Source organism: Rattus norvegicus, chromosome 1 (assembly GCF_036323735.1).
Source record: "Rattus norvegicus strain BN/NHsdMcwi chromosome 1, GRCr8, whole genome shotgun sequence".
NCBI classification, from domain to species: domain Eukaryota; kingdom Metazoa; phylum Chordata; class Mammalia; order Rodentia; family Muridae; genus Rattus; species Rattus norvegicus.
In genome coordinates this window covers 241,139,348-241,159,469 of record NC_086019.1, presented here as the reverse complement: position 1 = coordinate 241,159,469, position 20,122 = coordinate 241,139,348, and the positions used below count along the sequence as shown (strand labels likewise).

Here is a 20,122-nt window from a genome sequence, read left to right as displayed (position 1 = left end):
ATAGGTGACCGGATAAGTAAAAACAATTATACATGTGTTTACAATTTGGCAAGCAACATGGTTTTATTAAAATTACCTCTTTTATATTAAAGCATACACACACGCACAGGTATGCATGTGTGGCTTTTAATTTGCATCAAGTCTTGCATATTATTTAACTTTAACTAATGTACATCAAACTTGGCATATTTAAGAAAGTATAATTTTTTAGTTTGTTTTTAAGAAGAACGTGTCATTTAAAACCCAAGAAACTACTTTAAAAGTCTCACTATGTACCTGGATCATTGCTTTCTCTTCCTTTGACCAATACTTGTCTCTGAAAAAAAAAAACTGCAGTGGATATATTTACATTAAAGGGAAGGAAAAATGGCAGTACTCTCCAAGGACTGGTCATACCACACATCATACACAAGACTCTCACAGGTAAGGGTGTCCAAGAAATGTAGTTACTTTCTTTTTTTTTTTTCTTTCTACTTTTTTTCTCCATCTTTATTAACTTAGGTATTTCTTATTTACATTTCAATTGTTATTCCCTTTCCAGGTTTCCAGGCCAACATCCCCCTGACCCCTCCCCTTCTCTATGGGTGTTCCCCTCCCCATCTTCCCCCCATTACCACCCTCCCCCCAACATTCACGTTCACTGGGGGTTCAGTCTTAGCAGGACCCAGGGCTTCCCCTTCCACTGGTGCTCTTACTAGGATATTCATTGCTACCTATGAGGTCGGAGCCCAGGGTCAGTCCATGTATAGTCTTTAGGTAGTGGCTTAGTCCCTGGAAGCTCTGGTTGCTTGGCATTGTTGTTCATATGGGGTCTCGAGCCCCTTCAAGCTCTTCCAGTCCTTTCTCTGATTCCTTCAAGGGAAGCTAACGACTTCAACAGCCCCCTTGCCTATCAGATTGGGAACTACAGAGGTTTATTTGTTTTTGTTAGGTTGCTTTTGGGGTTTTGTGTGTGTGTGTGTGTGTGTGTTTTTAATACCAGACACATTGAGGCTGGAGAGTTGGCTCTGTGGTTAAGAACACTTGCTGCTCTTGCAGAAGACCCGGCCTCAATCCCTAGTACCCACATGGTGGCTTACAAGTGGTTGGCTGTGAATCGGGTCCCGGGGGACCCAAATCCCTCTTCTGACGTTTGTTGGCACCGGGCACGCATGTGGTACACATATAGACATGGAAGCAAAACAGTCAAACATATGAAATAAAATAAGTCAATCTGACTATAAATTTGACAACCGGACATCTTGTTATCTGCAGCACAATTTATTTCTGATGGCATCATTTGGGTATATTCACAGGTATAGACTGAACACCATGTGGTCTCTTTTGAGACACACCCCCCCACCCCCAAAAAAAAGGAAACTTCAAAATGTGCAAGAACAATAAATATCAAAGTTCTGGTCTAAAATATATAAATATAAAATATCGGTCACTTCTGAAAACATCATAAGAAATTCGGCAGCCACACATGTCCCTGGCAGGTGTCCAGTACAGATGGTCTTACATTTCGGACATGTCACCTCAGGTCCAACACAGTTGTCTTTATGTCTTTCACTAACACATGGCTGCATATCTAGAAAAGAAAAAACAAGACAAAACCACGTCACATAATAATGTTTACGGTGTGGTTTTCTTTTGGGAAGGGATAGAGATTTCTTCGCTTTTTTTTTTCTGAAACTTATCCTGATTTCTGACTTTGGTTAGGGTCAACATAACGGAAACATCTATGAGAACAATTTGTGCTGCCTGTTTACACTGAACACCGTGGAGATCGTCGCTGCTGTTGAGCCAGTCATGGCGGAGTGCACCTTTAAGCATAGCTCTTAGGAGGCAGAGGAAGGTGGGCCTCTGACTTTGAGGGCAGTGTGCTGTGTAGAGGCCACATAGAAAGACCCTGTCTCAATGATGATGATGACAATGATGATGATGGTGGTGGTGGTGATGGTGATGATGGTGGTAATGATGATGATGACACACAACAACCATCATCCATGATGTCTACTCACACTGAACAGCTTGGGGTCCTTGGTGTGAGGATGGAAACCCTTCTTCTTGCAAGTAGAAACCTCAAGCATGCCAGCGTTGGTGAGCCTGAAAATGCCGGTGCTGAATAAGAGGGTGAAAAGAAGCACAGAATTAAGGACCATCAGGGAAGACATAAACACACACCTTCCTCAAACAGGACGAGGAAGAAGACACACACTAGGAACTCCCCCAGATTTTCACAACTAGTTTGGCCGTGACAAACTTTAGAAACATTGATCCCCAAATATCTAGAGGACCCCAAAGGAACAGGTAGCTAAACTATTGAAGCCTTATATGAGAGGTCCTATATGTGTCCTCCACCCGATCAGACAGTTCTAATTCCTGTAATGTTAGTGTTCTTTATGTCAACCACCAGGTACATGGCGGTGTCAGACACTACGATAAACATATTATAGAAACTATCACCTAATGTCTTCTTCCTGTCACGCCAAGATAGGTAACTAAGAAGGATGAAGAGGCTGGGGTCATAGCGGTCAAGTACCCAACAACTTTCAGGTAGACTAAGTCTCTGTAGACATCGAGTTGATTCTGAAGACTATAATTACTTTGTAAGCCAAACTCTCCAGAAAATGAAAAGCCACTCCTGTCTTAAAAGATCTGTAACACAGGAACAAAGGACTAAACTTGTTGCTTGGGGAGAGTTACAATGTTGCAGACAAGGGCCTGCGATCCAAGTAGGGCGGACTCTGGAGAGCTTTCTTCTTCCACTTACTCTTTATGCTTTGGGGAACACACGATGGCAATGGCCTCTGGCAACATAAGCTGATAGGAGCAGTGAGTGTGGAGATCCACACTGGACAGGAATGCCGTTTGCGTGGGGTGTGTCTGCAGAGGGGAAAGAAGACAGTCTCATTAGGGAAGGCTGGACTTCGCTCAGAACTTCTCCTGTAACTTTCACTAAGCAAATGCACATGAAAAACATGTTTCGGTGAGGGCTGGTGGGATGGCTCAGTGGGCAAAATCGCTTGCTGGGAAATCATCAGGCTTTGATCCCTGAAACCTATGGTGGGGGGTAGGGGAGTAACTCCCTCTGACTTGTACATGTGTGCCATGGCTCCTGGACACCTGCACTTGCACACACCACCACCACCACCAATAACAACAACAACAACAACAATAATAGTAATAATAATAACAAAAAATAAAAAATAATAACTATAAAAATTAATTGGGGGCAGCCAACAGAATTCTTCTTTTCCTACAATACTCTTGTTGGCTTGAAATAACTGACTTAAGAGACAAAGTTCCTAGGAGTGTATGTGCTTTCCTTGTGGGAAAGAGTAAGATACCTCTACTCACAAGAGGCTTTAACTAGATCCTCCATTAATCTAACGAGTTAAGAGTCTTACTATCTCAGTCCACATACAAGGATCTCATACAAGGGAGGATGAAAGCCAATCTTAACGACTCCTTTGTATTCTTTTAGAACCAAACATAGCACACTCCTGAGACTGTCTACCTCTCGTCATCCTTATGAACGGGGGAGGGGGCCTCCAAGTTGCCAAAGATGTTTGAGACCCATCAGGCTTAGTGGCTGAAAATGCACAGAGAGAGAGGGGGGGGAAGAGAAGAGAAGAGAAGAGAAGAGAAGAGAAGAGGAGAGGAGAGGAGAGGAGAGAAGAGAGGGAGGGAGGGAGGGAGGGAGGGAGGGAAGGAGAGAGAGAGAGAGAGAGAGAGAGAGAGAGAGAGAGAGAAGAGGAAACCAAATCCTGTCTATACTAAGCATTCACTCTGCCATAGAGCCACATTCGCAGTAGGCTAAGTGTCAAAATGCAAAGATTTCATAGAGGAACGAGCAAGAGGACGTGACAGCCTCTCCTCTGCCACAGAACGCCGTCTGTGAGTAAAATAGAGCTTGGTGTGCCGTGGCAGAATGAAAGATATATTCTGGGGAACCATTGGTGCCATGAGGGCAGCAAGCAGGTTGTTAATAGAAAAGTTACTCTGCCTACCACTGTATTTCAGACTGAATGCTCCCTGTAAGCACCTGTGTCCTTCATTTCTGCCTCTAAGAACCGTCTCTATGTTCATGGGGAGCATGGCGCTACCATTGCAAAGGAAAATGGTGGTGGTGGTGTGGTGGTGGTGGTGGTGGTGGTGTTGTTGGTGGTGGTGATGGTGGTGATGATGGTGGTGGTGATGATGGTGGTGGTGCTGGTGGTGATGGTGGTGGTAACAGCAGCAGTAAATGCCATTGAGTACAAAGGAATAAAGTACTGGGCAGGAAACTAATCACCTCCCATGAATTATGACAGAGTTCTCACTAAGGTCTGTGCTGTCGTTGTCTCCAACTCCCGTTCTAGACAAGGAAATGACTGAGACAAACAGCACAGTGACTTCTAGAAGTCTCAAGAGTCAGTCAAGCCAAGACATTCAAAATTCAAACCTAGGTGTCTGCCAGATCTAGATTCTGACCTTCTCCCTGATGATGAGAGTTTATATGGAGGATCTAGACCTGGGGTTGGTTGCTGTAAAAACCAACACAATTTCCCTGGAACTTAGAAATGTAATATTTGTGTATTTTCATTCAACTCCAACAGCTTGATACAGTAAAAGTGAGCTCCAAGGCTACACAGAAACCTTGACATATAGAACATTAACAAATCTGTTACTTAAACAACTTAAATTCAGCAAGCATATGTAACAGACACAGCCCATCTTAGGGAAACTTTTCATTCTAATTTGGGAATTGTTTATCAAGGAGAACACTGGCTAGACTGCATATGTAATTTTAAAACTACTACTTTTAGTTTGTTATAATTTCCTTTGTATAGCTTGTGTATGGGCGCATGTGTGTATGTATGATGTGTGTACATGCACGCATGTATGCATGTGTAATACAATGGTACATGTACATATTTATGTATGTGTATGTGTGTACATATGATACAGTGGTACATGTACATATTTATGTGTGTGTGCATGCATGTATGCATGTGTGTTACAGTGGTACATGTGCATATTTATGTGTGTGCATGCATATAAAGGACAAAGGTCAGTATCAAGTGTATCCCTTTATTGCTCTCCACATGATTTTCTGAGTCAGTTTCCCCCACTGAACCTGGAGCTCACTCACATGTTTGGGTTGGCTGGCTAACAGTTGCCAATGATCTGCCTGTCTCTGTCTCCTCAGTGCTGGGATCTAGGTTCATGCTGCAGCTCCCAGCTTTTTAGGTAGGGACTGTGGTTCTGAACTCAGGTCCTCGTTCTTTTGCACAGCAAGTACTTGTACCAACTGACCCATTCCCCAGGCCTTCTGTGCTGTAGTTTATTCTGCTTTAAAATACATCCTACATACATTCTATTAGGCTCAATATGTTAAAACAGCAATTTAAATCCAGCAGGAAGGCATAGTATTTACTATTAAATAAACCAAATAGACGGTTAGAAAGTTTTGCTGCTCCTTTTTACAAATAAATTCTCGAAGTTGAGGGGCAGTTCGTACTTTTCAGAGGGCTTTCCAGTTGTGTCTCCCCTACTGATAACATCAAATCAACACACTCATTGGCTTCTCTCAACTGATTAGCTTCACTCAATCAACGAGAAAACATGAAAATAAGGAGTTAACAGTCAGGATTATGGGGATAGAGGGACCCAAGGATGGAACTAGAGTGACGTCTCCCTCACCTTCCTAAATCATATTGCAATAACTCTTAGCTAGTGTGAGTGTGTGTGTGTGTGTGTGTGTGTGTGTGTGTGTGTGCGAGCGTGCATGCAGGTGTGCCCACACTGCTCCCACCCAACCCTTTTGTACAGACAAAATGCAAAGCAATTCCTGCTCATTCTTTCCAGACTATTTCAGACACCCAGGCTGTGTGCTGGGACTTTGGCCTCCACCCCTTGTTAGGGAGATGGCTTGTTACTGCTGTCATCAAACTGATGATGATGTCCCTTTGACCTTCTATAGGGGAACCTAACTGAAGAGACGGTAGTAGAAACCACAGGTTTTAGGAGATGATTAACAGCAGCCCAGCCTAAGGGAGTCAGGGTAAGGGGACTGCTCTCTTAATCCTCCACCTTCCACCATGCAAGGGTAGAGCAAGAAGCTGTTGTCTTGGAAAGCAGCCCTCACTGGACACCAGTGCCACCGCTTTGATGTCCCTCCCAGTCCCTAGAACAGTAAGACTGAAACCTCTTTTCTGTATAAATTATCTACTCTCAGACATTTTACTACAGATACATAAACAAACACAGTCCCCAGACTGAGCTGTGTATAACTAAATAAAAAGAAAATCTCCTAGATAACTTGAACCATAGGAAAAAAAATAGAGCACCTTCATTAATAACACATCATAGTTTTTCCAAGCCTCTAGAAAATGTTGAGAAATTCACTGACATTCGTTCATTTAGCACTGAGCATTACGTGAAGTTACAGGTTCCTACAATTATGGTTCCTACTTCATGGAGGGTGAAGCTGCCGTCACAATTAACCTTGCTTGTCAATGCACTGACCATGAACCCTTAATAGAGCTGACATTTATGAAACTCACATCTATTGGATGTGTAAGCCCAGTGTCACACCTACAGTGGCCTGGAAGATGTCAGAACTCATTATTTTGGCCCTAGCCATTTGTGTAAATCCTCAGCCATTTTATGAATACATTTCTGCTCTGTAGGGCAGGGCACTGTCATGTGTGGATCCTTTTTGGTACACACAAACATTCTTTAAACGAAGAGCCATCTGGAAAAGGTTTATAATCTAATTTAGACCCATAGAAAAGGAAAGGAGATTATTACACAGTTAAGAATTTAGCTAAGGCTAACTCTAATCCCTTGGATTATCTGAACCTGTCAAAGTAAGACCTACGTTATGTGTTTCCTTTCTTGATTCCGAGTGAAACACACAAGTTTAGAAAACCCCTTTCGATCCCAAATGTGACAGATTTCATACACAGCTTGGCAACGAATAACTTGCTTTGCTAATATAAAATATAAAAACAAGAAACTATTTAAATCAACCCAAATTCCTATGTGAAGAAAACAACACACCATATAATGGAAACCGAGAAGGCCAAACATACGTGAATCCATCCCAGCGTGAGGAGACCATGTTGATCCTGAACACTGAATAATTCTTCTACATTCTCCACGTCGCAATAGTCTGGGCCAGCAGACTGCTTTGGCACCACCACATGAGTAATGGTGAATTCATTATGTGTCTAGAAGACAAGCAAAGTTACAAGCCTCTGACAGAAGAGACCTGTGAGCAGGACGTCATCAGCTAGCAGACCTCACCACTTGTACCACCCCCTAACTACACCCTCGCATAATTCAAAAACAAGCAGAAAACTTGACTTTACTAAAAGTTTTGGACATCTATTATTTGGGGCTTGAAACCCATTGCTACTGTAGAAACTACAAAGGAATTAGTATCTGGGAGAGCAATGGGTCCTGGATGTATAGCTAACAAATGATGTCATGGCATACTTGACCTACAATGGAAAATGTCTTCACACTGCAAGGCCGGGTTCCTTTAGAGAGACAGACTAATTTCACAAACGTGTGATGTTACTAAATGGTATTCCAATGAATTGTAGGGATTAATGTCTTGTTTCTATTAATTGTATGTGATTATGAAAGAATTGGGACTTTCCTCTAAGAGTCGCCAGTGTCTTCTAAAATTAAAACAATGTGGTTTTTATAATTAAGAAGAAACATATCGCTCTCCTTGGGGAAAAGGTTAAGTGTGGGAAAGAAAGGGTCTTGAAGTAAAGAGGAGAGTTTTAGGTCACTGGGCTGTGAGATGCTGTCCTCCTCCATGCCTGAGGCCTTCCCACTCTTCTAAAGCACCGTCCTGTCTCTGGCCTCGGCCTTCCGACATGTTGAGTACTATTCCCTACATCTTGCCTGCACTATTGTGTATGTCTTGTCTTGTAATCTACCATTTTTCTAAATAGTTTGTTTCTAAATAGTTTGTTTACAGTGTTTTATGGTGTTTCTGAAATTTTAGAGTTCATTTTTTTTTTATCTGAGCACACTGTTGCTGTCTTCAGACACACCAGAAGAGGGCATCAGATCCCATTACAGATGGTTGTGAGCCACCATGTGGTTGCTGGGAATTGAACTCAGGACCTCAGGAAGAGCAGTCTGTGCTCTTAACCACTGAGCCATGTCTCCAGCCTGAGTTCATTCTTTTGTAATGCTGAATCCATGAATAATGTCAGTAGTTTAATATGTTAATATGAACTTCATAACATTTACCCTCCCCCATCTACCCTCTTCTTATCGGAGGGACGCCAGCACTGCTCAAAGCATCCTGTTGAAGATGAAGTAAGACCGTACCAGTTTTCCACAGAGGATCCCACAGGTTTCTATTCCTCTCACTGTGTTAGAGTCAGCCAGCAGCAGAAATTTGTGGCAAAGATCTCTTGACAAAACTACACACCTCAGTCCTTCAACCACTAAATCTAAGACAGAAAGGAGAAACACGCTAAAAACAAGTCTTGGGTCTTGCCCTTTCGAATTTCAGCGAGCAGCTAAAGTACAGATTTCAACACTGAAACTACTTGGCGTCTCACTTCCCACAGTTAGTTTAAAAAGGAAAATCAAATCTCTTGAATGTCAACATTGGTTAGAAGGAGGGTAAACCTTCTCACATCTCATATACAAATTAAGCCTATGAGAAAGTTTATAGAGTCAGCACTATTACACAGTCGGCCTCTGCAACAACTCTTGCATTTGTGAGTTTTCTCTCTGCATACCATAAATAAGCCAAGACCCCACAGGCCACAGTTCACACATCCCTGTAAGACACAGGATGAAAACTCCTTATTGTGCATGCTCCATGCTACCTTGTATCATACTGCGATTGATCAGTAGACAAAAGCACTTTTTTAAAAAACAATTGCTAGTAATGTAGCATGCACGATGGCTGCCTACCAAATCTCTTCAACAAGTGCCTCTGTGTAAAGAATTGCCTCTTGGGAATTCGGATTTGGGAAACTTCATAGAGCCGATATAGCAGTGCGTGACACCACTCAGTGCTGGTGTGAAGCCCCGCTATTCACAGCTTAGCTGTTGATGGAACTGAGCCCCTACCAGCTCAGGCTGACGTTAAATGCTGAAGTGTCTTGGCAACCAATTTTTCATTATTTTCTTTCCTTTCCAGTGTTTCCCTTTAACATGTATACATGTCTCAAGTAAGACCCAAAGAGAGAAAATAAATACTTGGACTCCTCATTCAAAATCTCCACTAAGTATCAAACTATGATTGCTCTATAACCAAGTTACCCGGGTTGGATCCTACATCACTTACTCTGAACAGCACTCAGGGTGGCCGCTGGCTTTAGGGCCCTGTTCACTGGAGGAGAGTAGTTAGCGAGATCGCAAACATCACTTTTCTGAGGATGGTCTGCAAATACGTTCCTCAGTGAATTGTTCTGGTGGGTGGAAAAACAGGACAGCCCACTTCCGTCAGTCTGCTCAGACAGCACCAGAGAGTCCTGACCTCGAGTCTGGCCCCGAGCCAACTCCTGCTTCTTGAGTTGATCTTCGAAAAACAGGAACTGTTCAGACTCCAGCTGCTGCTGGCGCATCTGAGCGATTCGCTGGCGCTCTGCCTCTATCAGTCTCTGATGTTCCAACTTTTTGAGAATTTCGGCTTTATATTTGTTCTAAGATGGTTGAAAGGAAAAATAAATGTTAGTTTTCTGAGACAAAAACGTCAAGTAGATAGTTTCAGTCCTCAGGCAGAGGGAGAGGGAGAGGGAAGAGAGGGAGGGAAGAGAGAACAAGGAGGTCTCCATTGGGGTGATGAACTAGGAGCACTTGGCTGAGTAAAATGCCTCCTGAGGAAAGACTGAAGGAGCAGAAATAACCTGAGTGAGACTCAAACAGCAAATATTTAGGGAATGCACACTTGGGAATTAATAGCCTAGCATATAGTAAAATAGATTAGGTCTGATTCCCCTCAGTAATTGTGCTAAAGCTGATAAAAAATATCCATAGGGTTTTAACCTCAATTATTAGGGGCTGGGTGGGTCACATTAAGAACTAAGAGAGTTATTGAATATCATCTAAAGTAACACATGTCTAATAATCTCACACACCATAAGGATTTGCATCGTGGAATTGAGAATGCCATAGATTTTACTAGTTAAACTCTCCTCTCAATGCCCTCTAGTTTCCTTCCACTATGCAATAAAACTTCAGAAATAAAGAATCCATTGGAACTCCGATTATGCACGTGATTAGCTGTTCAATCTTGATGGAACGTCGACTGTGCTATTGAAGAACTAGAGTCCCATTTCCAAGTCCTACTTAATTATATACATCAAAAATCATGCTCTGCTCTACTTTCTGCTGCTTCTGTTCATCTGAAAAAAAAATGTATCAGCCATCTGGCTCAAGGTTACATTGGCAATATGGTCGGAAGCTCTATTTAAATCACGGTACAAAATCTATTTCCTGATGCACTGCTTTATTAGATGTTTTAGGAGATGAAGACACCACATCCTTAGAGCACATGCTTAACCAGAACACCCGGATGAATGTTTTATTAGTTTTACATCATCGCATCTTTAATTTTTAATTTAAATGTATACATTTCAAAAGCTCAGGCACAAATGATATTTTAAAAAAATAGTTCGCAGAAAACAGTGAAGAAATAAACGTGCCAACTGAACTTACTTTACTTTGTAAATACTCTTGGTATTCTATGTTATATTTCCTTAGCAGGTCCGTTTTCAATTCGTCCGTCCTTGGGAACGCAATCTCCTTCAGTTTCTTTCAAAAACATATACACATACCGATTAGTGAGGTTTCCAGTATACTCTTGTAGAGCATCAGAAGAGAAAGCAAAATGGCTAGAATGTATAGGATCTCAGAAAAATAAATCTATTCTAGGATTCCAAAATACAGCTTTTATGAATGAAGGAAAATAAACTGTGTATGTGTGTGTGTGTGTGTGTGTGTGTGTGTGTGTATCTGTGTCTCTGTGTGTCTCTGTGTGTGTGTGTGTGTATCTGTGTCTCTGTGTGTCTCTGTGTGTGTGTGTGTGTGTGTTCCTATATATGATCTCCATTCTACTAGTTAGTTAGGGCCAATCGAATTACACATTGCATATTTAAATCACTTAACATTGGTGTTACAAGGAGTATTAAGGTGTACGTAGTGGGTAAGGGTGTCAGATACAAAAAGCAGCTGAGGAAACTTTTATAACAATTCATATTCTAAGTCCTATTCTCAGATCTACTGAATTCACATCCCTAGAAAGTGCTGAGGGAGCCAGAATCTCAAACAACTTCTTCATTGGTTCTTAATGGCAGGAGAACCTAGGACACTGGAGAGTCCAATCATACCCTCCCTTCTGGAGGAAAGGAAGCAAAAGCCTGGTAAGACCGGTACTCTTTAGCGGAGAGTAATCAAAGGCAGCTAATGGCTGCTTCAAGTAAGCCCAGGGAAACAACCAGTCTCTCAGTCTCTGGGAGGAATTGTAAGGTAATTCCTTCTTCACATCATAGGTTGATGTAGCGCGTTCTCTCTCTCTCTCTCTCTCTCTCTCTCTCTCTCTCTCTCTCTCTCTCATCATTTCTAATGTCAGTTGCACATTTTGAACGCACACAGTCATAATCATTAGATAGCTTAGGGAGGAATCAGAATGCCATGTTTGATGGCATGGGGTTCTTGTGTTTACACTCTCCAGAGGGCAGGGCAAGCTTGAAAGGGAGCTGTGAATTAATAATGAATACTTAGCGTCATTTGATCTCACAGTGAAGAATCAGTCCAGTGTACCTTCATGATGTCCTGCTTCTCGGGAACTGCACACTGCTGGTAATCTCGATGGCTGGGAAGTTTTTCTACAAATAATCTAGAGAAAGAGACAATACGCATTAGCATCCTGTGAGAAAAGCAAATATATATATATATATATATATATATATATATATAAAATCAGTAACTTTCTAACAAGCATTCTTTTTGGGACAAAATATCCACTCGATAACTTTTTATTTAACTATGGTCTTTACACCCACCCTCTTTCTAAGGGTTAGTATGACTATTATTCTAGGTAAACAAGTACTTTCACTAAACAAAGTATTCATTTAGGTGTGCTGGCTAATGTTTTATTCATTTGACACAAGCTCAACTGAGAAAATGCCTCCTTTGGATTGGCCTTTAGACAACTCTGGGGGACTTGTACTTGATGAATGATCCATGTGGGAAGGTACAGTCCACTATGGGTGGTGCTATTCCTAGGCAGTTTGTCCTAGATTGTATAAGAAACCAAGCTGAGCAAGCCATGAGGAATAAACTAGTAAGCGGGGTTCCCCCATGGCTTCTATTTCAGTTATTGCATCTAGATTTCCACCCTTAGTTCTTGCCTTAACTTCCCTTCATGATGGACTGTGATTGGACTGCTGAAATAATAACCCTTTCCTCCTCAAGTTACTTTTCGTTATGGCCTTTATCAAAGCAACAGAAAGCAAACTAAGACAAGGGTTAAGGTCAGGATTTCCACATACTCTCTTCACACTCCCTTCATACTCTAGTCTTTCTTGGATCCTGGGTACTTGAACTGTCCCCCCGGGCACGGTCTTAGTTATGTGCAAGATTTTGGAACAATGGGTATAAATCTCTTTAATCCCTAAAAGGACTCAAACAACTACCCATGAGTCAGCACCACTGTCCTGTGTTTATAAAAGCTCATAGCTGAAGATTCATAGCTAAGAGAGACAGCAACAGGATGACTAGTTGACATGTTAAATGGAAGTCATTTCTCACCACACTCTGGAGGAAAAAGACTCAGCAGAGGTGAAGAGAAAAGCATGCAAAACAGGTGCACTGCTCCCAGGGAAAGTGAAGCTAACAATTCTGCAGGGGTACAAGTTTCTCTTCCTTATTCTATGATGTATCCCTGGCATGAAGAACTGTAATGGCCCAGAATAAGTGATCAGTAGAGATTTACAAAACAAAGGACTCGCTTTTTCTTAATAGATCGTGGTGGGGTGTAGATCATCTAATACGGCTGGTGATTCTGACACTTCCAACCACACAGACAAATTCATTTTATTTCACCTGACAACAGGGTTCTAGGTGACACTTAAACATGAGCATACCTTCCCTTTCTGACATGGGGCAGCTAAGACTTGCAGAAACTAAAGGAAAGCGGTTAGCACAAATACCTTCTCAGAACAAGTTGATCGATTCTATATGAAATGGACTGGGGTATGCTCTCTAGAAATCATGTCTTTCCTTTGCTTCCCTACTCTTGACCCCTCAAATCGAATTTTAAAAATACTGATGGCAGAGTCCGCATGCTGTAGAACACTCGTTCTCAACCTTCCCAATATTGGCGTTCATCATGTCCTGGTGACCCCCAACCATAGCATTATTTTGTTGCTACCTTATAATGTAACGGTTTGCTACTGTTATGAATCATAATGAAAATAGCTGTGTTTTCTAATAGTCTTGGGCAACCTGTGTGAAATGAGCATTTGACGCCCTGAAGGGTTGAGAAGCACAGGTTGAGTGCTTTAGTGGAGTAATCTGGCTGCTGTCAGAAAGCTCGTGTTCCTATGGGAGGAAAAATGGCATGAGAGGTGAAGCTATAGTTGCGAAGAATGAGACAGGTTCCTCTGACTGTTGAAAGTCTCAACCCCTCCCAGACCTTCCTCTCATTCCTCAGGGTCAAAATGGACAAACTGGTTTGAATATGAAAACTCTCAGGGTATGCAAGCTGCCATATCAAAATATCACAAAACCAGCATTCCAGTGATCTCATTCTAAAGACCATGGAAACAGCGGTTCTCACCGTTCTCACCGTTTCTAAGGATGCAACCTCTCAATACAGTTTCTACGTTGTGGTGACCCCCAACAATAAAATTCCTTTCATTGCAACTTCATAACTGCAGTTTTGGTACCGTTCTGGATCATAGTGCAAGTATGTAATATGCAGGATATCTGATATGTGAGCCCTATGAAAGGGTTATTTGACCCCCAAAGGGGTTGCGATTCATGGGTTGAGAACCACCACTGTAGAACATGACTTACGTTATAAATTTGTTGTAAAGAACAAAGGCATTTTCCAGGTTCCCTTCTTCCAAATACACAGACGCCATTCTTTCCATTTCCACTCCGGACCTGAAGTAACGGCGTGGGGTGATGTCTTCATTAATGGAGATATTACAACCAAGCTTGCTTAGGGCACGGACCCGCTCCTCTGGACTTAGAGAAACATCTGTATGGTCAGGCATAGCAGCTAACTTTTTCTGCAATACAGCATTTAAAGTTCTGATTATAATCTTTTAAATACACATAACTATTTATTTCACATATTCTTTTTTCCAAAAGCCCAATACGAACACCTCAGGAAATCCTTCCAGTAAGAGTTAATGGTATGACCAATGCAAGCACATCCCAAAAGGCATACATCCGGGAAAAATATATACCCTTGTTGGCATAAGACCTCTTCATAAGTTTTAAAGTAGACTTACATGGCATTTCCTAGGTATGCACGTGTTTCAGGTAAAGCATCATTAATCCTCATGTAAGCTGTAGGCCTTACCCATCCTAGGTCATTTGTGTCTCAGTGGGGCTCATCTGAAATTCTTCAGAAAGTTGTTTGCATTAAAGTTACTGTTAGGATTTTATTCTATCACATAATATATCTAGTTTAATTAGCCATTTCTAGACTCTCTCTCCATTGTCACAGAACAAAAAGAAATGCCAACCCCCCAAAACAAAACAAAATCAAACAAACAACCCCCCAAAAAAGTTAAGTCCCAGAATAGCTCTTTCAAGTAAAAGAATATCTTCTAAGTTCATTTTTCAAACACAACCAAGTCTCTTAAACATTTACCTAATAGTAATTGCTTCATTAATTAGTTCTTGATTGAGAAAATCCTAATAAATTATGGGGAACAGTCACTTCTGTTGCTATCTTTGTGTTTTACTAATGAAGCCATTATGTATTGAAGTGCACAGAGCACACATAGTCAGGCTAACTATTCAGAAGAAGGCAGCGTGCTTCAGAGATGCAAGACTCAGACAAAAGTTTTCCCATTGATTAAGGGCCCAGCAGTAAATATTTTATGTTCAACTTGAATTCAGCTCTCCATATGCAAAGATGCCAGTTAAATAAAGTGGGAACAAGTCTGGATACTTGCCAAGGCAATGAATACCACACTCAGACCACAGCCTGTTTTCCCCCTAGTTCAGACTTGCCTAACTCAAGAGTGCAGCACCAGCAGCAACCAGGCCTTTCTTAAAAATGCAAATCCCTAACAGGCTCCACTGTAGATCTACAAACTCAGGATCTCTGTAGGCAGCTGGGAAAGGGATGCTTCTGTTATCATTCCCAGAAGAACTTAGTGAGTTCTCCAGTGTTAGACCACTTGACCATGGTCTCACACACCAAGAACAGGTAACCGCCGAGAAAACAGGTTCGCATGGCCTTCCTTAACCAGGTACAGGTAGCCCAACTACAGCCAAGGTGAAACATTTGAACAAAGTCTGTAGAAAGCTCTGGCAAAAATTAAATCAGATATAGTTGTATTCTGGCTGTGGATAACTGAACCAACGACACTCACAGGTAGAGTGTAGAACTGGAGATTCATAGAGTTTTTCTTGTGTTATCTGATTACTTCTTATTTTAATGGCAACTAGAACACTATGAACCTGAAATGACTCTTGCTTCTAAAGGTTTAATAAATAGTGCAAGCCAAAAAACTTTTAAGGTTCCGTTAAGCTGAAGACAGTAATCCTTCCTAGGCTGTTAGTTTTGATCGGACTTGTTGCAATGAACATGAAAGCTCCTTCCCTTTATTTCTTCCCCAAGGAAGTGATATGGACTGACTTCCTCTCTACGAGGTCTCTAGGTACCTCTCCTGTGACTTGCTGGGCACACCAGGTCCAATTGCAATTCAAGAAATAGCAAAATTCAGTCTTCTGAATGCCCAGAGGAAAAAAGTGTCTGGTCCAAGTGACCACAATAAATGGCTACACATAACATTTTGACCTTCACCTTGTACTTCTGAAACTTCTAGAAGAAAGAGAGGGAGGCTGAAGTAAGAACTGTCAGAATAGGACCCTGGTTATCCAGGAAATAGGATCAATAGTCAACAAGTGGGACTTCATGCAGTTAAAAAAAATGTCTGCACTGCAAAGGAATCTGTTAACTGACTGAAGAGGCAGCTTACGAAATTTCAGTAGAAAAGAAATGTATTTGCCAGCTATATATCTGGTATAGGAATAGTGTCTTTAATATAGAAAAACTCAATAAATTAAATATTAATAAAACCCAGTTAATCAGTATGCTATGGAACAGAGCAGAGAGTTCTTAGGAGAAGAAAGTGTCCACCATCTTTAGCCTGTAATTCCTTAGGGAATTAAATACAGGCAAAACTACTTCAGGATTTCATTGTATTCCACTCAGAATGGCTCAGATTTAGAAGACAAAAGAAAACAAATGCTGGCAAAGATGCAGGGAAAAGGCAAGCCTCACACACTGTTGGTCACAGTACAAACTGGGGCAGATCAACTGTGTATGACCCAGATACACCACTTTTGGCATATACGCAAGCCACTCTCTTTCCTACTCCAGAGACGATGCTCATCCCTGTTCATTGCTCTAGTCACTATAGCTAGGACATAGACATAGCCTGGATGCCATCAGGTAACAAATGGACGATGGATAGAATTTTATTCATCTGGAAAAAAATTAATTATGAAAATTTCAGGGAAATGGACAAGATTGGGAAACATGACACTGAGTGAGGTAACCAAGACCCAGAAAGACAAACGTGGCATGTTCTCAGTCATAGGTGGATCCTGGCATGTTCTCAGTCATAGGTGGATCCTGGCATGTTCTCAGTCATAGGTGGATCCTGGCATGTTCTCAGTCATAGGTGGATCCTGGCATCAAATCTTTAGATTTTTGTATTTAACTTGGAGTATGTGCAGAAGCCAGTAAACGGGAAAAGAGCCATAGATGGATGGGAAGGACTAAAAGAGATCTTAAGGCAGAAGAGTATAGTATGGCTCAGGGGTACAAAGGAGGGAAAGTGGGGGAAATGGCTTAAGAAGGGAGCAGGAAGGAGCAGGGGCAGAGAAGGAGGTTTGGAAAGGCCAAATGGAAACCTACTATTTTATAAATTTCCTAATTATCTGTGTGTGTGTGCGTGTGTGTGTAGAGAGAGAGAGAGAAAGAGAGAGAGAGAGAGAGAGAGAGAGAGAGAGAGATTCATAAAAATAAGATAATTAGAGTTATCTTATTAAAGGAATAATGCTTTTCCCAGAAGGCAGAGATTGTCAGATAAAAAGCCCAGTGTCAAATATATACTTTCTCTCAAGTTGTTTATTAGTGTTGTCCTGGAGGCCTCATACACAATACAGGCTACTGCCATTGTTAGGGATGTCCTGGAGAGCTCCTACCCAACAGTCTATTGAAGTAACTCTTTTTTTTTTTTTTTTTGGTTCTTTTTTTTCGGAGCTGGGGACCGAACCCAGGGCCTTGCGCTTCCTAGGTAAGCGCTCTACCACTGAGCTAAATCCCCAGCCCCTTGAAGTAACTCTTGATTTCCCACTAGAACTTGATAATAAGAACCTATTGTTGAATACACTATACTCTGTTCATAATACATGGAGAAAGAAAGCTCCTCTTGGCTGGGTAAGGTATTGTTCAGGCTGCTGATGGAGAAAGGTCATCAACAGCCTTACTGCTATGAACCCTGTGAGCTACAATAATGATCAATATGGCAAGATATGCCTGTGGGTACAAGAGTGGCATGAATGTTACAGAGGTAACCAACCACTTTTCTCATTGAATTAAGGTCTGATCCACAAGGAAATGCAAACCTGGCCAAGGACCAATGGTTAGGAGCTCATCTTACTTATGACTATTATTTTGCTAAACAGAGTATCAATCTGCCCTTTAAATAACTAGAGATTTGAGCAGCTCTTAGACCATATCAAAGAAGTTTATTTGTGTAGTTAATGCAGAAACTCTCAACTGGCCAAAGTTTAGAGTGTAAGCGTCTAAGGAGTGTCCTCCACGGTTCAGGGACCATAATGGAGGAGGGGGCAGGAAGAGATAAAAGTCAGAGGTCAAAGAAGTGCAAAAGAATGTCTGCTGGTCATGACAGATGTGCTCATGAATTCAGAGCAAGTCTGGCTTACTACATAAGAGCTGTGCAGCATGAAGGCAGTCAACATTCCAACCTGAGTGAGGAGGGAGAGGCTCATGAGCCTGAACTCCTCACTATGAAGCTCTTGACAGTTGATGGCTTCTTGGAGAGGAAGACTTGGTTTTCTTTAAAGCTGCGATGCTCTGGTAAGTTAATCATGCTCTAGAGCCCCAGGCCTATGAGTTTTACAGGCAGCACACACATTCGATTCTACAGGTCATTTTTAAAAAAAAAAATTAAGAGAGAACATAAAGTTGTTGTGTGAGGAGTGATAATTCTGAGAAGTGTTAGGGGGAGGAGAGGGGGTTAATATGATCAAAATGCATTGTATAAATATATAGAATTTTTAAAAATTAATAATACATTTAAAAATGTTCTATCAATTAAGAAATAAAGTACTACGTGATGTAGAAAGGCACTTTCATGCAGTCTTGCTCTGCCTTCCACCTTATGGTACTGTTTTTCTAGTTTTCTGAATAGTTACATAATTTCACACAAAATGGGAGTTTGTGAACTATTAGTCTAGCACTTCAATGCACAGTCTTTTCTAAATGAGATTTCTACAGCAACCCATCCACTTTCCCTCAGTTAACACTCCTCTGTAAAACTTAGCAGCACTAAATCACTCAGTTATCACTGAGTTATCACTCAGCCATAGATAACTGTCACAGTGATTAAATAAATAAATAAATAAATAAATAAATAAATATCAGAACATTTTCTTCAGAGGGCTAGAAGCCCCACAATGTATAAGAATTATTTACCTTTATCTCATCAGGACAGGACACACTCCACATTGAATCAAGGACCTCTATACAACTGATTTTAACCCCTTACTAATTTCTTTGGGCAACCATTTTCTATTATTCCCTAGGATTCAGGATATTCTCTGAAACAGAATAAATATTCCACAGATGCATCAAGGAGGAAGAAGAGGAGGAGGAGGAGGAGGTGGTGGTAGTGGTGGTGCAGGGAGGAGGAGGAAAGAAAGAAAGAAAGAAAGAAAGAAAGAAAGAAAGAAAGAGAGAAAGACAGACAGGGAGGAAGGAAGGAAGGAAGGAAGGAAGGAAGGAAGGAAGGAAGGAAGGAAGGAAGGCAGGCAGGCAGGCAGGCAGGCAGACAGGGTAGATAGATAGATAGATAGATAGATAGATAGATAGATAGATAGAAAGAAAGAAAGAAAGAAGTATAGAACAGGGAAAGGGTATGGACTTAGTAGACAAAAGGGTCTGGATTCAGTCAAGAGTTCAGAGAGACAGAGAGAGTGAGGATTAGATTACAAAAGATTATCAAAGATACACTAGAAAATTACCCAACACCGTTCCACTGGTCTTTACTACTTCATTTGCATAGGAACTTCTTGGATGATGATACAAATTTCCCACTTGATAAAAAGTATTCCTTATTACATTAACAAGTACAACAGAATGCTAGTTCTTCCAACGCAATTTCATGCAGAACACATAATACCTATAAAAATGACTGCTTCCTCTGCAGAGGTAGACAGAGAGAGACCATGCAACTTTATACCCCAGTGGAATGTCACTGTTGGGTCAGAAAGTGCAAAGGTTTCTGCAGGACCTCTTTCTCAAGCAGTCTAAGAATAATTGAGTTCCTAAGAAAGTCATTCTTGCTTAAGATTAAAGCATTCTTGTTACAACCTACAACCATAGAACAAGAAACTTCTATGTCTTTGTGGTTTTTTGTACATCCAGGGCCTATGCTTTATGTACAGAGGGCGTTCACAATACTTGCTCTCAGGCCAACATCACTGTGAGTGAATCTCATCTGGGAGAAAAAAATTCACAGCTTCCATTTATCAAGTCACCATGATAGGCTAAGGACATACAAAAACGAGGGCCAAAGAGATTGTGTAGTATGCCTATATACCAAGCAAGTAGACATGACCCCAAAGTCTTGTGACAGGATCCTACCATAACGTTCTCCTGAGAGGT

The 20,122-nt window shown here is 41.4% G+C and overlaps 1 protein-coding gene across 9 annotated transcripts in view; it reads right to left on the bottom strand.

The window, feature by feature from the left end:
* Positions 1 to 1,244: 1,244 nt before the first annotated feature.
* The window catches only part of Stambpl1 (STAM binding protein-like 1), a 62,531-nt gene continuing 43,653 nt past the window's right edge, over positions 1,245 to 20,122 (bottom strand). For 7 of the 9 annotated variants that reach the window (XM_006231297.5, XM_006231299.5, XM_039091054.2 and 4 more), the window contains 9 exons: positions 14,035 to 14,252; positions 11,776 to 11,851; positions 10,672 to 10,767; positions 9,299 to 9,656; positions 8,326 to 8,450; positions 7,065 to 7,202; positions 2,756 to 2,868; positions 2,004 to 2,103; positions 1,245 to 1,570 (listed from right to left, as the gene is read on the bottom strand). In XM_006231297.5, coding sequence (XP_006231359.1) covers positions 1,514 to 1,570; positions 2,004 to 2,103; positions 2,756 to 2,868; positions 7,065 to 7,202; positions 8,326 to 8,450; positions 9,299 to 9,656; positions 10,672 to 10,767; positions 11,776 to 11,851; positions 14,035 to 14,252 — 1,281 coding nt within the window. In that variant the 3' untranslated portion in view covers positions 1,245 to 1,513. Of the gene's footprint in view, positions 1,571 to 2,003; positions 2,104 to 2,755; positions 2,869 to 7,064; positions 7,244 to 8,325; positions 8,451 to 9,298; positions 9,657 to 10,671; positions 10,768 to 11,775; positions 11,852 to 14,034; positions 14,253 to 14,477; positions 14,592 to 20,122 lie in introns of those variants that run through there. The other 2 variants (XM_008760349.4, XM_039091083.2) reach the window with 2 other exon arrangements.